The 18260-nt window shown below is 38.3% G+C and overlaps 1 protein-coding gene across 1 annotated transcript; it reads right to left on the bottom strand.

The window, feature by feature from the left end:
• Positions 1-8623: 8623 nt before the first annotated feature.
• On the bottom strand, positions 8624-10507 carry LOC141649338 (uncharacterized). Its single transcript, XM_074458031.1, has one exon. The coding sequence runs from the start codon at positions 10505-10507 to the stop codon at positions 8624-8626; it is 1884 nt and encodes a 627-aa protein (XP_074314132.1).
• Positions 10508-18260: the final 7753 nt, after the last annotated feature.

Here is an 18260-nt window from a genome sequence, read left to right as displayed (position 1 = left end):
TAGTGAATGTGACTCGTTGTGTAAACAATTTGTCCTTGTTCATTAGTCTTTGTTACTCGTTGTGTTGAACAATTGTAATTGTTCATTAGTCCATGTGACTCATTGTGTGAACCATTTGTCCTTGTTCATTAGCCCTTGTGACTCGTTGTGTGAACCATATGTCCTTGTTCATTAGTCTTTGTGACTCGTTGTGTTAAACAATTGTAATTGTTCATTAGTCCATGTGACTCGTTGTGTGAACCATTTGTCCTTATTTATTAGTGAATGTGACTCGTTGTGTAAACCATTTGTCCTTGTTCATTAGTCTTTGTGACAAATTGTGTTAAACAATTGTAATTGTTCATTAGTCCATGTGACTCGTTGTGTGAACCATTTGTTCTTGTTCATTAGCCCTTGTGGCTCGTTGTGTGAACCATTTGTCCTTGTTTATTTTAAATGTGACTCGTTGTGTGAACCATTTGTCCTTGTTTATTTTAAATGTGACTCGTTGTGTGAACCAGTTGTCCTTGTTCATTAGTCCTCGTGACGCGTTGTGTAAACCATTTGTCCTTGTTTATTAGTGAATGTGAGTCGTTGTGTGAACCATTTGTCCTTGTTCATTAGTGCATGTGACTCGTTGTGTGAACTATTTATCCTTGTTCATTAGCCCTTGTGACACGTTGTGTGAACCATTTGTCCTTGTTCATTAGTTCTTGTGACTTATTGTGTTAAACAATTGTAATTGGTCATTAGTCCATGTGACTCGTTGTGTGAACCATTTGTCCTTGTTTATTAGCCCTTGTGACTCGTTGTGTGAACCATTGTCCTTCTTCATTAGTGAATGTGACTCGTTGTGTGAACCATTTGTCCTTGTTCATTAGCCCTTATGACTCGTTGTGTGAACCATTTGTCCTTGTTTATTAGTGAATGTGACTCGTTGTGTGAACCATTTGTCCATGTTCATTAGTCTTTGTGACTCGTTGTGTTAAACAATTATAATTGTTCATTAGTCCATGTGACTCGTTGTGTGAACCATTTGTCCCTGTTTATTCGTAAATGTGACTCGTTGTGTAAACCATTTGTCCTTGTTCATTAGTCTTTGTGAATCGTTATGTTAAACAGTTGTAATTTTTCATTAGTCCATGTGACTCGTTGTGTGAACCATTTGTCCCTGTTTATTAGTAAATGTGACTCGTTGTGTGAACCATTTATCCTTGTCCTTGTTTATTAGTGAATGTGACTCGTTGCGTGATCCATTTGTCCTTGTTCATTAGCCCTTGTGACTCGTTGTGTGAACCATTTGTCCTTGTTCATTTGTCTTTGTGACTTGTTTTTTAAAACAATTGTAATTGTTCATTAGTCAATGTGACTCGTTGTATGAACCACTTGTCCTTGTTCATTTGTAATTGTAACTCGTTGTGTAAACCATTTGTCCTTGTTCATTAGTCCTTGTGACTCATTGTGTGAACTTTTTGTCCTTGTTCATTACCCTTGTGACTCATTGTGTGAACCATTTGTCCTTGTTTATTAGTAAATGTGACTCGTTGTGTGAACCATTTGTCCTAGTTCATTAGTCCTTTTGACTCGTTGTGTAAGCCATTTGTCCTTGTTTATTAGTGATGTGACTCGTTGTGTGTCCTTGTTCATTAGTGAATGTGACTCGTTGTGTGAACCATTTGTCTTTGTTCATTAGCCCTTGTGACTCGTTGTGTGAACCATTTGTCCTTGTTTATTAGTGAATGTGACTCGTTGTGTAAACAATTTGTCCTTGTTCATTAGTCTTTGTTACTCGTTGTGTTGAACAATTGTAATTGTTCATTAGTCCATGTGACTCATTGTGTGAACCATTTGTCCTTGTTCATTAGCCCTTGTGACTCGTTGTGTGAACCATATGTCCTTGTTCATTAGTCTTTGTGACTCGTTGTGTTAAACAATTGTAATTGTTCATTAGTCCATGTGACTCGTTGTGTGAACCATTTGTCCTTATTTATTAGTGAATGTGACTCGTTGTGTAAACCATTTGTCCTTGTTCATTAGTCTTTGTGACAAGTTGTGTTAAACAATTGTAATTGTTCATTAGTCCATGTGACTCGTTGTGTGAACCATTTGTTCTTGTTCATTAGCCCTTGTGGCTCGTTGTGTGAACCATTTGTCCTTGTTTATTTTAAATGTGACTCGTTGTGTGAACCATTTGTCCTTGTTTATTTTAAATGTGAATCGTTGTGTGAACCAGTTGTCCTTGTTCATTAGTCCTCGTGACGCGTTGTGTAAACCATTTGTCCTTGTTTATTAGTGAATGTGAGTCGTTGTGTGAACCATTTGTCCTTGTTCATTAGTGCATGTGACTCGTTGTGTGAACTATTTATCCTTGTTCATTAGCCCTTGTGACACGTTGTGTGAACCATTTGTCCTTGTTCATTAGTTCTTGTGACTTATTGTGTTAAACAATTGTAATTGTTCATTAGTCCATGTGACTCGTTGTGTGAACCATTTGTCCTTGTTTATTAGCCCTTGTGACTCGTTGTGTGAACCATTGTCCTTCTTCATTAGTGAATGTGACTCGTTGTGTGAACCATTTGTCCTTGTTCATTAGCCCTTATGACTCGTTGTGTGAACCATTTGTCCTTGTTTATTAGTGAATGTGACTCGTTGTGTGAACCATTTGTCCATGTTCATTAGTCTTTGTGACTCGTTGTGTTAAACAATTATAATTGTTCATTAGTCCATGTTACTCGTTGTGTGAACCATTTGTCCCTGTTTATTCGTAAATGTGACTCGTTGTGTAAACCATTTGTCCTTGTTCATTAGTCTTTGTGAATCGTTATGTTAAACATTTGTAATTTTTCATTAGTCCATATGACTCGTTGTGTGAACCATTTGTCCCTGTTTATTAGTAAATGTGACTCGTTGTGTGAACCATTTATCCTTGTCCTTGTTTATTAGTGAATGTGACTCGTTGCGTGATCCATTTGTCCTTGTTCATTAGCCCTTGTGACTCGTTGTGTGAACCATTTGTCCTTGTTCATTTGTCTTTGTGACTTGTCTTTTAAAACAATTGTAATTGTTCATTAGTCAATGTGACTCGTTGTATGAACCACTTGTCCTTGTTCATTTGTAATTGTAACTCATTGTGTAAACCATTTGTCCTTGTTCATTAGTCCTTGTGACTCGTTGTGTGAACTTTTTGTCCTTGTTCATTATCTCTTGTGACTCATTGTGTGAACCATTTGTCCTTGTTTATTAGTAAATGTGACTCGTTGTGTGAACCATTTGTCCTTGTTCATTAGTCCTTTTGACTCGTTGTGTAAGCCATTTGTCCTTGTTTATTAGTGATGTGACTCGTTGTGTGTCCTTTTTTATTAGTGAATGTGACTCGTTGTATGAACCATTTGTCTTTGTTCATTAGCCCTTGTGACTCGTTGTGTGAACCATTTGTCCTTGTTTATTAGTGAATGTGACTCGTTGTGTAAACAATTTGTCCTTGTTCATTAGTTTTTGTTACTCGTTGTGTTGAACAATTGTTATTGTTTATTATTCCATGTGACTCATTGTGTGAACCATTTGTCCTTGTTCATTAGCCCTTGTGACTCGTTGTGTGAACCTTATGTTCTTGTTCATTAGTCTTTGTGACTCGTTGTGTTAAACAATTGTAATTGTTCATTAGTCCATGTGACTCGTTGTGTGAACCATTTGTCCCTGTTTATTAGTAAATGTGACTCGTTGTGTAAACCATTTGTCCTTGTTCATTAGTCTTTGTGACTCGTTATGTTAAACAATTGTAATTTTTCATTAGTCCATGTGACTCGTTGTCTGAACCATTGTCCTTCTTCATTAGTGAATGTGACTCGTTGTGTGAACCATTTGTCCTTGTTTATTAGTGATTGTGACTCGTTGTGTGAACCATTTGTCCATGTTCATTAGTCTTTGTGACTCGTTGTGTTAAACAATTATAATTGTTCATTAGTCCATGTGACTCGTTGTGTGAACCATTTGTCCCTGTTTATTCGTAAATGTGACTCGTTGTGTAAACCATTTGTCCTTGTTCATTAGTCTTTGTGAATCGTTATGTTAAACAGTTGTAATTTTTCATTAGTCCATGTGACTCGTTGTGTGAACCATTTGTCCCTGTTTATTAGTAAATGTGACTCGTTGTGTGAACCATTTATCCTTGTCCTTGTTTATTAGTGAATGTGACTCGTTATGTGATCCATTTGTCCTTGTTCATTAGCCCTTGTGACTCGTTGTGTGAACCATTTGTCCTTGTTCATTTGTCTTTGTGACTTGTTTTTTTAAAAAATTGTAATTGTTCATTAGTCAATGTGACTCGTTGTATGAACCACTTGTCCTTGTTCATTTGTAATTGTAACTCGTTGTGTAAACCATTTATCGTTGTTCATTAGTCCTTGTGACTCGTTGTGTGAACTTTTTGTCCTTGTTCATTATCTCTTGTGACTCATTGTGTGAACCATTTGTCCTTGTTTATTAGTAAATGTGACTCGTTGTGTGAACCATTTGTCCTTGTTCATTAGTCCTTTTGACTCGTTGTGTAAGCCATTTGTCCTTGTTTATTAGTTATGTGACTCGTTGTGTGTCCTTTTTCATTAGTGAATGTGACTCGTTGTGTGAACCATTTGTCTTTGTTCATTAGCCCTTGTGACTCGTTGTGTGAACCATTTGTCCTTGTTTATTAGTGAATGTGACTCGTTGTGTAAACAATTTGTCCTTGTTCATTAGTCTTTGTTACTCGTTGTGTTGAACAATTGTTATTGTTCATTAGTCCATGTGACTCATTGTGTGAACCATTTGTCCTTTTTCATTAGCCCTTGTGACTCGTTGTGTGAACCATATGTTCTTGTTCATTAGTCTTTGTGACTCGTTGTGTTAAACAATTGTAATTGTTCATTAGTCCATGTGACTCGTTGTGTGAACCATTTGTCCTTATTTATTAGTGAATGTGAGTCGTTGTGTGAACCATTTGTCCTTGTTCATTAGTGCATGTGACTCGTTATGTGAACTATTTGTCCTTGTTCATTAGCCCTTGTGACACGTTGTGTGAACCATTTGTCCTTGTTCATTAGTTCTTGCGACTTATTGTGTTAAACAATTGTTATTGTTCATTAGTCCATGTGACTCGTTGTGTGAACCATTTGTCCTTGTTTATTAGCCCTTGTGACTCGTTGTGTGATCCATTGTCCTTCTTCATTAGTGAATGTGACTCGTTGTGTGAACAATTTGTCCTTGTTCATTAGCCCTTATGACTCGTTACGAACCATTTGTCCTCGTTTATTAGTGAATGTGACTCGTTGTGTGAACCATTTGTCCATGTTCATTAGTCTTTGTGACTCGTTGTGTTAAACAATTATAATTGTTCATTAGTCCATGTGACTCGTTGTGATACGAATTGGGCAGCGGAAATAAAAACGATTTGGACAGTACGGTGGACTGTTCGTACTAGGTACGCGCAGACTTGTAATTGTTTAATTTCGAGAACAAAAAGAGTAAAATTGATGGACTGTTTTTGGCGAACCGAACGTACTAGGTACGACCCGTTCTGAATTTTGTAAATAAAAGGATAGTGTTTGAACAAGTAAGACCTATTACTTGATCAAGGTGAGTGAGACCAAGACCTATTGATCAACAACTCGAAAGTTTAATCGAAATCGCGTTTCAACCAAACCAGTTTTGTTTCCAAACAAGAAACGATTTTAACACAAGTGTTTTGTTATGAATTTTCTGAAAATTACACTTGGGAACTTGGCTTACTTATAGCCCAAGTCCTTCTAATCTTAACCATCCAAAATACATCCAATGGCTAACATTTAAACAAGCAAGAAAACATGGAAAAGTTGTCTCCACAAGGAAACATGCAAGAAAACAAGGAAAAGTTGTCTCCACAAGGAAACATGCAAGAAAACAAGGAAAAGTTGTCTCCACAAGGAAACATGCAAGAAAACAAGGAAAAGTTGTCTCCACAAGGAAACATGCAAGAAAACAAGGAAAAGTTGCTGAAAAATAAAGAAAACAAGCAAATGGATTTCGTCCTCCTTGGTGTGCGTGCAGCGGGATTTCGTCCTCCTTGGTGTGCGTGCAGCGGGTGCCTTGGTGTGCTCCCCATCAGTTCCCATATTCCACATTTAGCAAACTAACAAAGGAAGGATCATTGGAGCGTAAGGGCTGAAAATTACGAACCAACATTAGGCCATTATCGTGAGTGTTCACGACCAATTAAATCCACTCATTAACCAACTTCGAATCATTAGTTTGATCAATATCTTGATTCGCATTCGCATCATCCCCTCCCCCTTGAAAAGGAATTGACCTCAATTCAGCTAGGCCATCGTCATCCAAGTAAGGAGAGAGATCACCAACATTAAAAGTGGCGTGAACACCATAATCACCCGGAAGTTCAACTTTGTAAGCATTGTTGTTGACTCGCCCCACAATTTTATAAGGACCTTCCGCTCTAGGCATGAGTTTATTCTTCCGTTTGCTTGAAATCGCTCCTTTCTCAAATGCACCCAAACCAAGTCTCCAACCTCGAACACCCTTGGCTTCTTATTCTTGCTTGACTTCCGTTTATAGGCTGCATTCACGGCTTCAATTCTGGCCCGGACTTGCTCGTGGAGTTTCAACATTGCTTTCAACTTGGACTCGGCATCTTTATGCACCAATTCATCTTTAGGCAACGGAATTAAATCCAAAGGAAGATAAGGATTAATACCGTATACAACTTCAAACGGTGAATGACCCGTAGCATGAGTAGGCGACCTATTATAAGCAAATTCGGCATGAGAAAGTTTGAGATCCCAATCCTTTTGTGTCTTGCTCACAAGCCCACGCAACAAAGTTCCCAAAGTTCGATTTGTGACTTCGGTTTGCCCATCGGTTTGAGGATGGTGAGAGGTACTAAACAAAGAACTTTGTACCCACTTTCCTCCACAATGTATTCCAAAAATAGCTCAAGAATTTAGAATCCCGATCCGACACAATAGTCTTTGGAATGCCATGTAACCTCACAATTTCCCGATAGTACAAATCAGCCACGTTAGAAGCATCATCGGTTTTATGACAAGCAACAAAATGAGCCATCTTGGAAAAACGATCAACCACCACCATAATAGCATCCTTCCCACGTTGAGTGCGTGGCAAAGCAACAATGAAGTCCATAGAAACATCGTCCCAAGGCCTGGCCGGAATTGGCAAAGGAGTATATTCACCTGGTTTGAACTTGCTCTTCGAAACTTGACAAGTAACACACTTACCCACGATATTGTGAACATCTTTTTGCAATCGTGGCCATAAGAAATGCTCTTTCAAGATCTCCACGGTCTTAGCCATTCCGAAGTGACCAGCTAGCCCTCCACCGTGAGCCTCCCTTACAAGTAGTTCCCGAATCGGATGCTTAGGAACACAAAGTCGATTTCCTTTAAAAAGAAAATCGTTTTGAATCAAATACTCTCCCTTAGTTCCTGATTTGCACTCAAGATATATAGCACCAAAATCTCCATCTTCACCATAGTAATCCTTCAAAGTTTCAAAGCCCAAAAGACGGACATCAAGTGTGGACAGCAAGGTATACCGACGAGACAAAGCATCGGCTACAACATTACTCTTCCCATTTTTATATTTGGATGAAAAGTGAAATGATTGTAAAAATTCCACCCATTTTGCGTGCCTAAGATTCAACTTCTGCGGCCCATTAATATATTTCAAGGATTCGTGGTCGGAATGCAATATAAAATGGTTAGGACGAAGGTAGTGACTCCAATGATCAAGAGCCCGCACAATAGCATAAAATTCCTTATCATAAGTGCAATAATTCAATCGAGCCCCACCCAATTTCTCCGAGAAGTAGGCAATAGGACGATTCCCCTGAATCAAAACAGCCCCTATTCCTACGCCACTAGCATCACACTCTACCTCGAAAGGTTGAGTAAAGTCGGGTAAAGCCAAGATAGGAGCGGTACACAACCGATCCTTAATCGTTTCAAAAGCTTGCTTGGCAGCCCCGCCCCAATTAAAACTCCCTTTCTTCAAACACTCCGTTATAGGGCTGGTTATGGTACTGAAATTTTGAATAAATCGACGATAAAATGAAGCAAGCCCATGAAAAGATCGTACCTCACTAACGGTTTTAGGTTCTGGCCATGATCGAATCGCTTCGATTTTTGATTGATCAACCGAGACACCATCCTTGGACACCACGTATCCTAAGAAAATTACGCTCTCCACAAGAAAAGAGCACTTCTCACGCTTCCCATAAAGTTTCTGACTTCGCAATGTTTCGAACACTTGCCTCAAATGTTCAAAATGATCATCTATGCTCCTGCTATACACCAATATATCATCAAGATAAACCACAACAAATCTGCCCAAGAAAGATTTAAGTACCTCATTCATCAATCTCATGAAGGTACTTGGAGCATTGGTAAGACCGAATGGCATAACGGTCCATTCATATAACCCATGCTTCGTTTTGAAAGCCGTCTTCCATTCATCACCTTCACGCATTCGAATCTGATGGTAACCACTTCTAAGGTCGATTTTTGAGAAGATGACCGAACCATGAAGCTCGTCAAGCATATCATCGAGTCTTGGAATTGGGAAGCGGTATTTGATTGTTATATTATTCACGGCACGACTATCAACACACATCCTCCACGACCCATCTTTCTTTGGCACAAGTAGTACCGTGACAAAGACAAGGACTTATGCTTTCACGAACATAGCCCCTAGCCATCAATTCATCGATTTGCTTTTGGAGTTCCTTTGTTTCTTTGGGATTACAACGATAAGCAGCCTTATTCGGGAGAGATGAGCCCGGAATAAGGTCAATTTGATGTTCAATGCCCCGAATAGGAGGCAAACCAGCCGGTAGCTCATCGGGAAATACATCACTAAACTCCGTAAGGAGTTTTTCAACTTGGTCATTTTCCTGCAAAACAACATTAGAACTCGAATTCTCTTTAGCAACCAGTAAGAAAACCCGTTCACCACCATCAATAGCTCGCTCCACATCCCGTTTTCCAATCAACAACGATATACCAGCCTTGGGAACCGTGTTTGTGGCAGCAACACGGCTGTTTTGAGGTGATAAAGGCTTGAGCACAATTCGTTTTCCCTTATCTTTCAATTCATATTCATTACACTTTCCCCGATGTAACACATCACGATCAAATTGCCAAGGTCGACCCAACAAGATATGACAAGCATCCATGGGTATAACGTCACACAAAACCTCATCAACATACGAACCCATTGCTAAATTCACACGGGCCTGTTTAGTAACTTTGACACTACTACCGTTATCTAGCCAATGCAAAGCATAAGGATGGGGATGTTTTGTGGTCTTAAGACCCAACTTAGACACCATTTCAGTAGAGGCAACGTTAGTACAACTTCCCCCATCGATAATTAGACTTACCCATCTATTATTCACCTTACAATTAGTATGAAACAGTTGGTTCCGTTGTCCCGACTCAATTGGTTTAGAATCAATTTTCAAAGTTCGCAAAACCAAATTAGTATTGACATTAGGTGCCTCATAACCCTCTACTTCTTCTTCCCCTTCCTCATTATCATTAGAAATCAGAAACTCATCCATTTGTTCTTCCTCGGCCAACAATTCATCCCGACACTCAAAGGCTTCTCTTAAGGTCACAACTCGTTGATTAGGACATGCACTTTGATAATGACCGAATCCTTGACACTTAAAGCATCGAACCTTAGCCAAACTAGTCTCTTTTCCCGGGGGTTTAGAGGACTGACCAGCGGTGTTTTTAGGGTTGCCAGTCGAGGTGTTAGACACGGCCTGGTTGTTTGGGGTACCGACAGATTTAAACTCGGGTTTAGACCACGTTTTAGGCTTACTCGATTCTGAATTCGACCCACTCCCATACTTAGTTTTCCCTTGGGATTCGACTTTCAAACAAAGACTACACAAAGTATCAAAATCAGAATATTGGTATAACTCAACCGTGCTAGCAATGTTATAATTTAAACCACGCAAAAATCGAGCAATTTTTTGTTCCTCTATTTCTTCCAATTCACCCATAATAGCAAGATTCTGAAATTCATCTAAATACTCGCTAACACTCAATTTGCCTTGTCTAAAATCAGCAATTTTGCGATAAGTAGACAGCCTATGGGTCGATGGTACATACCTTTTCCGTAGTTTGCGTTTCAGGGATACCCAAGAATCAATTTTCTCTTTGCCTTCTCGGACCCTCTTAGCCTTCATCGCCTCATACCACAGCGATGCTCCTTTGCTCAATTTCAGAATTGCAAACCCACACCTCTTATCATCATCCAAGTCTTTGAAATCGAACAAACGATCGATTTTCCGTTCCCACTCCAAGTAGGCCTCGGGATCAGCCCCTCCAACGAATTCAGGAAGATCACTCGCTTTGAATGCATCAACAATTCGTTCTCCTCTTCTAGGTTGCCAACGCTCATCAGTTTCACGAGCATGCTTCAAGGCTTCCCGTAATTGATGAATGAATTCTGGATTGTTGAAATCCACCGACATAGTTAAACAAGGATCAAGAGCCAAGCTCGATACCACAAATGATACGAATTGGGCAGCGGAAATAAAAACGATTTGGACAAGACGGTGGACTGTTCGTACTAGGTACGCGCAGACTTGTAACTGTTTAATTTCGAGAACAAAAAGAGTAAAATTGATGGACTGTTTTTGGCGAACCGAACGTACTAGGTACGACCCGTTCTGAATTTTGTAAATAAAAGGATAGTGTTTGAACAAGTAAGACCTATTACTTGATCAAGGTGAGTGAGACCAAGACCTATTGATCAACAACTCGAAAGTTTAATCGAAATCGCGTTTCAACCAAACCAGTTTTGTTTCCAAACAAGAAACGATTTTAACACAAGTGTTTTGTTATGAATTTTCTGAAAATTACACTTGGGAACTTGGCTTACTTATAGCCCAAGTCCTTCTAATCTTAACCATCCAAAATACATCCAATGGCTAACATTTAAACAAGCAAGAAAACATGGAAAAGTTGTCTCCACAAGGAAACATGCAAGAAAACAAGGAAAAGTTGTCTCCACAAGGAAACATGCAAGAAAACAAGGAAAAGTTGTCTCCACAAGGAAACATGCAAGAAAACAAGGAAAAGTTGTCTCCACAAGGAAACATGCAAGAAAACAAGGAAAAGTTGCTTTGAAAAATAAAGAAAACAAGCAATGGATTTCGTCCTCCTTGGTGTGCGTGCGTGGGATTTCCCTCCTTGGTGTGCGTGCAGCGGGTGCCTTGGTGTGCTCCCCATCAGTTCCCATATTCCACATTTAGCAAACTAACAAAGGAAGGATCATTGGAGCGTAAGGGCTGAAAATTACGAACCAACATTAGGCCATTATCGTGAGTGTTCACGACCAATTCGTCCAGCTCATTAACCAACTTCGAATCATTAGTTTGATCAATATCTTGATTCGCATTCGCATCACGTTGTGTGAACCATTTGTCCCTGTTTATTCGTAAATGTGACTCGTTGTGTAAACCATTTGTCCTTGTTCATTAGTCTTTGTGAATCGTTATGTTAAACAGTTGTAATTTTTCACTAGTCCATGTGACTCGTTGTGTGAACCATTTGTCCTTGTTTATTAGTAAATGTGACTCGTTGTGTGAACCATTTATCCTTGTCCTTGTTTATTAGTGAATGTGACTCGTTGCGTGATCCATTTGTCCTTGTCCATTAGCCCTTGTGACTCGTTGTGTGAACAATTTGTCCTTGTTCATTTGTCTTTGTGACTTGTTTTTTAAAACAATTGTAATTGTTCATTAGTCAATGTGACTCGTTGTATGAACCACTTGTCCTTGTTCATTTGTAATTGTAACTTGTTGTGTAAACCATTTGTCCTTGTTCATTAGTCCTTGTGACTCATTGTGTGAACTTTTTGTCCTTGTTCATTACCCTTGTGACTCATTGTGTGAACCATTTGTCCTTGTTTATTAGTAAATGTGACTCGTTGTGTGAACCATTTGTCCTAGTTCATTAGTCCTTTTGACTCGTTGTGTAAGCCATTTGTCCTTGTTTATTAGTGATGTGACTCGTTGTGTGTCCTTGTTCATTAGTGAATGTGACTCGTTGTGTGAACCATTTGTCTTTGTTCATTAGCCCTTGTGACTCGTTGTGTGAACCATTTGTCCTTGTTTATTAGTGAATATGACTCGTTGTGTAAACAATTTGTCCTTGTTCATTAGTCTTTGTTACTCGTTGTGTTGAACAATTGTAATTGTTCATTAGTCCATGTGACTCATTGTGTGAACCATTTGTCCTTGTTCATTAGCCCTTGTGACTCGTTGTGTGAACCATATGTCCTTGTTCATTAGTCTTTGTGACTCGTTGTGTTAAACAATTGTAATTGTTCATTAGTCCATGTGACTCGTTGTGTGAACCATTTGTCCTTATTTATTAGTGAATGTGACTCGTTGTGTAAACCATTTGTCCTTGTTCATTAGTCTTTGTGACAAGTTGTGTTAAACAATTGTAATTGTTCATTAGTCCATGTGACTCGTTGTGTGAACCATTTGTTCTTGTTCATTAGCCCTTGTGGCTCGTTGTGTGAACCATTTGTCCTTGTTTATTTTAAATGTGACTCGTTGTGTGAACCATTTGTCCTTGTTTATTTTAAATGTGACTCGTTGTGTGAACCAGTTGTCCTTGTTCATTAGTCCTCGTGACGCGTTGTGTAAACCATTTGTCCTTGTTTATTAGTGAATGTGAGTCGTTGTGTGAACCATTTGTCCTTGTTCATTAGTGCATGTGACTCGTTGTGTGAACTATTTATCCTTGTTCATTAGCCCTTGTGACACGTTGTGTGAACCATTTGTCCTTGTTCATTAGTTCTTGTGACTTATTGTGTTAAACAATTGTAATTGTTCATTAGTCCATGTGACTCGTTGTGTGAACCATTTGTCCTTGTTTATTAGCCCTTGTGACTCGTTGTGTGAACCATTGTCCTTCTTCATTAGTGAATGTGACTCGTTGTGTGAACCATTTGTCCTTGTTCATTAGCCCTTATGACTCGTTGTGTGAACCATTTGTCCTTGTTTATTAGTGAATGTGACTCGTTGTGTGAACCATTTGTCCATGTTCATTAGTCTTTGTGACTCGTTGTGTTAAAATTATAATTGTTCATTAGTCCATGTTACTCGTTGTGTGAACCATTTGTCCCTGTTTATTCGTAAATGTGACTCGTTGTGTAAACCATTTGTCCTTGTTCATTAGTCTTTGTGAATCGTTATGTTAAACATTTGTAATTTTTCATTAGTCCATATGACTCGTTGTGTGAACCATTTGTCCCTGTTTATTAGTAAATGTGACTCGTTGTGTGAACCATTTATCCTTGTCCTTGTTTATTAGTGAATGTGACTCGTTGCGTGATCCATTTGTCCTTGTTCATTAGCCCTTGTGACTCGTTGTGTGAACCATTTGTCCTTGTTCATTTGTCTTTGTGACTTGTCTTTTAAAACAATTGTAATTGTTCATTAGTCAATGTGACTCGTTGTATGAACCACTTGTCCTTGTTCATTTGTAATTGTAACTCATTGTGTAAACCATTTGTCCTTGTTCATTAGTCCTTGTGACTCATTGTGTGAACTTTTTGTCCTTGTTCATTACCCTTGTGACTCATTGTGTGAACCATTTGTCCTTGTTTATTAGTAAATGTGACTCGTTGTGTGAACCATTTGTCCTAGTTCATTAGTCCTTTTGACTCGTTGTGTAAGCCATTTGTCCTTGTTTATTAGTGATGTGACTCGTTGTGTGTCCTTGTTCATTAGTGAATGTGACTCGTTGTGTGAACCATTTGTCTTTGTTCATTAGCCCTTGTGACTCGTTGTGTGAACCATTTGTCCTTGTTTATTAGTGAATATGACTCGTTGTGTAAACAATTTGTCCTTGTTCATTAGTCTTTGTTACTCGTTGTGTTGAACAATTGTAATTGTTCATTAGTCCATGTGACTCATTGTGTGAACCATTTGTCCTTGTTCATTAGCCCTTGTGACTCGTTGTGTGAACCATATGTCCTTGTTCATTAGTCTTTGTGACTCATTGTGTTAAACAATTGTAATTGTTCATTAGTCCATGTGACTCGTTGTGTGAACCATTTGTCCTTATTTATTAGTGAATGTGACTCGTTGTGTAAACCATTTGTCCTTGTTCATTAGTCTTTGTGACAAGTTGTGTTAAACAATTGTAATTGTTCATTAGTCCATGTGACTCGTTGTGTGAACCATTTGTTCTTGTTCATTAGCCCTTGTGGCTCGTTGTGTGAACCATTTGTCCTTGTTTATTTTAAATGTGACTCGTTGTGTGAACCATTTGTCCTTGTTTATTTTAAATGTGACTCGTTGTGTGAACCAGTTGTCCTTGTTCATTAGTCGTCGTGACGCGTTGTGTAAACCATTTGTCCTTGTTTATTAGTGAATGTGAGTCGTTGTGTGAACCATTTGTCCTTGTTCATTAGTGCATTTGACTCGTTGTGTGAACTATTTATCCTTGTTCATTAGCCCTTGTGACACGTTGTGTGAACCATTTGTCCTTGTTCATTAGTTCTTGTGACTTATTGTGTTAAACAATTGTAATTGTTCATTAGTCCATGTGACTCGTTGTGTGAACCATTTGTCCTTGTTTATTAGCCCTTGTGACTCGTTGTGTGAACCATTGTCCTTCTTCATTAGTGAATGTGACTCGTTGTGTGAACCATTTGTCCTTGTTCATTAGCCCTTATGACTCGTTGTGTGAACCATTTGTCCTTGTTTATTAGTGAATGTGACTCGTTGTGTGAACCATTTGTCCATGTTCATTAGTCTTTGTGACTCGTTGTGTTAAAATTATAATTGTTCATTAGTCCATGTTACTCGTTGTGTGAACCATTTGTCCCTGTTTATTCGTAAATGTGACTCGTTGTGTAAACCATTTGTCCTTGTTCATTAGTCTTTGTGAATCGTTATGTTAAACATTTGTAATTTTTCATTAGTCCATATGACTCGTTGTGTGAACCATTTGTCCCTGTTTATTAGTAAATGTGACTCGTTGTGTGAACCATTTATCCTTGTCCTTGTTTATTAGTGAATGTGACTCGTTGCGTGATCCATTTGTCCTTGTTCATTAGCCCTTGTGACTCGTTGTGTGAACCATTTGTCCTTGTTCATTTGTCTTTGTGACTTGTCTTTTAAAACAATTGTAATTGTTCATTAGTCAATGTGACTCGTTGTATGAACCACTTGTCCTTGTTCATTTGTAATTGTAACTCATTGTGTAAACCATTTGTCCTTGTTCATTAGTCCTTGTGACTCGTTGTGTGAACTTTTTGTCCTTGTTCATTATCTCTTGTGACTCATTGTGTGAACCATTTGTCCTTGTTTATTAGTAAATGTGACTCGTTGTGTGAACCATTTGTCCTTGTTCATTAGTCCTTTTGACTCGTTGTGTAAGCCATTTGTCCTTGTTTATTAGTGATGTGACTCGTTGTGTGTCCTTTTTTATTAGTGAATGTGACTCGTTGTATGAACCATTTGTCTTTGTTCATTAGCCCTTGTGACTCGTTGTGTGAACCATTTGTCCTTGTTTAATAGTGAATGTGACTCGTTGTGTAAACAATTTGTCCTTGTTCATTAGTCTTTGTTACTCGTTGTGTTGAACAATTGTTATTGTTCATTATTCCATGTGACTCATTGTGTGAACCATTTGTCCTTGTTCATTAGCCCTTGTGACTCGTTGTGTGAACCTTATGTTCTTGTTCATTAGTCTTTGTGACTCGTTGTGTTAAACAATTGTAATTGTTCATTAGTCCATGTGACTCGTTGTGTGAACCATTTGTCCCTGTTTATTAGTAAATGTGACTCGTTGTGTAAACCATTTGTCCTTGTTCATTAGTCTTTGTGACTCGTTATGTTAAACAATTGTAATTTTTCATTAGTCCATGTGACTCGTTGTCTGAACCATTGTCCTTCTTCATTAGTGAATGTGACTCGTTGTGTGAACCATTTGTCCTTGTTTATTAGTGATTGTGACTCGTTGTGTGAACCATTTGTCCATGTTCATTAGTCTTTGTGACTCGTTGTGTTAAACAATTATAATTGTTCATTAGTCCATGTGACTCGTTGTGTGAACCATTTGTCCCTGTTTATTCGTAAATGTGACTCGTTGTGTAAACCATTTGTCCTTGTTCATTAGTCTTTGTGAATCGTTATGTTAAACAGTTGTAATTTTTCATTAGTCCATGTGACTCGTTGTGTGAACCATTTGTCCCTGTTTATTAGTAAATGTGACTCGTTGTGTGAACCATTTATCCTTGTCCTTGTTTATTAGTGAATGTGACTCGTTATGTGATCCATTTGTCCTTGTTCATTAGCCCTTGTGACTCGTTGTGTGAACCATTTGTCCTTGTTCATTTGTCTTTGTGACTTGTTTTTTTAAAAAATTGTAATTGTTCATTAGTCAATGTGACTCGTTGTATGAACCACTTGTCCTTGTTCATTTGTAATTGTAACTCGTTGTGTAAACCATTTATCCTTGTTCATTAGTCCTTGTGACTCGTTGTGTGAACTTTTTGTCCTTGTTCATTATCTCTTGTGACTCATTGTGTGAACCATTTGTCCTTGTTTATTAGTAAATGTGACTCGTTGTGTGAACCATTTGTCCTTGTTCATTAGTCCTTTTGACTCGTTGTGTAAGCCATTTGTCCTTGTTTATTAGTTATGTGACTCGTTGTGTGTCCTTTTTCATTAGTGAATGTGACTCGTTGTGTGAACCATTTGTCTTTGTTCATTAGCCCTTGTGACTCGTTGTGTGAACCATTTGTCCTTGTTTATTAGTGAATGTGACTCGTTGTGTAAACAATTTGTCCTTGTTCATTAGTCTTTGTTACTCGTTGTGTTGAACAATTGTTATTGTTCATTAGTCCATGTGACTCATTGTGTGAACCATTTGTCCTTTTTCATTAGCCCTTGTGACTCGTTGTGTGAACCATATGTTCTTGTTCATTAGTCTTTGTGACTCGTTGTGTTAAACAATTGTAATTGTTCATTAGTCCATGTGACTCGTTGTGTGAACCATTTGTCCTTATTTATTAGTGAATGTGAGTCGTTGTGTGAACCATTTGTCCTTGTTCATTAGTGCATGTGACTCGTTATGTGAACTATTTGTCCTTGTTCATTAGCCCTTGTGACACGTTGTGTGAACCATTTGTCCTTGTTCATTAGTTCTTGTGACTTATTGTGTTAAACAATTGTTATTGTTCATTAGTCCATGTGACTCGTTGTGTGAACCATTTGTCCTTGTTTATTAGCCCTTGTGACTCGTTGTGTGATCCATTGTCCTTCTTCATTAGTGAATGTGACTCGTTGTGTGAACAATTTGTCCTTGTTCATTAGCCCTTATGACTCGTTCTGTGAACCATTTGTCCTCGTTTATTAGTGAATGTGACTCGTTGTGTGAACCATTTGTCCATGTTCATTAGTCTTTGTGACTCGTTGTGTTAAACAATTATAATTGTTCATTAGTCCATGTGACTCGTTGTGTGAACCATTTGTCCCTGTTTATTCGTAAATGTGACTCGTTGTGTAAACCATTTGTCCTTGTTCATTAGTCTTTGTGAATCGTTATGTTAAACAGTTGTAATTTTTCACTAGTCCATGTGACTCGTTGTGTGAACCATTTGTCCTTGTTTATTAGTAAATGTGACTCGTTGTGTGAACCATTTATCCTTGTCCTTGTTTATTAGTGAATGTGACTCGTTGCGTGATCCATTTGTCCTTGTCCATTAGCCCTTGTGACTCGTTGTGTGAACAATTTGTCCTTGTTCATTTGTCTTTGTGACTTGTTTTTTAAAACAATTGTAATTGTTCATTAGTCAATGTGACTCGTTGTATAAACCACTTGTCCTTGTTCATTTGTAATTGTAACTCGTTGTGTAAACCATTTGTCCTTGTTCATTAGTCCTTGTGACTCATTGTGTGAACTTTTTGTCCTTGTTCATTACCCTTGTGACTCATTGTGTGAACCATTTGTCCTTGTTTATTAGTAAATGTGACTCGTTGTGTGAACCATTTGTCCTAGTTCATTAGTCCTTTTGACTCGTTGTGTAAGCCATTTGTCCTTGTTTATTAGTGATGTGACTCGTTGTGTGTCCTTGTTCATTAGTGAATGTGACTCGTTGTGTGAACCATTTGTCTTTGTTCATTAGCCCTTGTGACTCGTTGTGTGAACCATTTGTCCTTGTTATTAGTGAATATGACTCGTTGTGTAAACAAT

This window comes from Silene latifolia, chromosome 3 (assembly GCF_048544455.1).
Source record: "Silene latifolia isolate original U9 population chromosome 3, ASM4854445v1, whole genome shotgun sequence".
Classification (NCBI taxonomy): domain Eukaryota; kingdom Viridiplantae; phylum Streptophyta; class Magnoliopsida; order Caryophyllales; family Caryophyllaceae; genus Silene; species Silene latifolia.
Note: the sequence above shows the minus strand (reverse complement) of the source record. Positions and strands in the feature narration are given on the sequence as shown.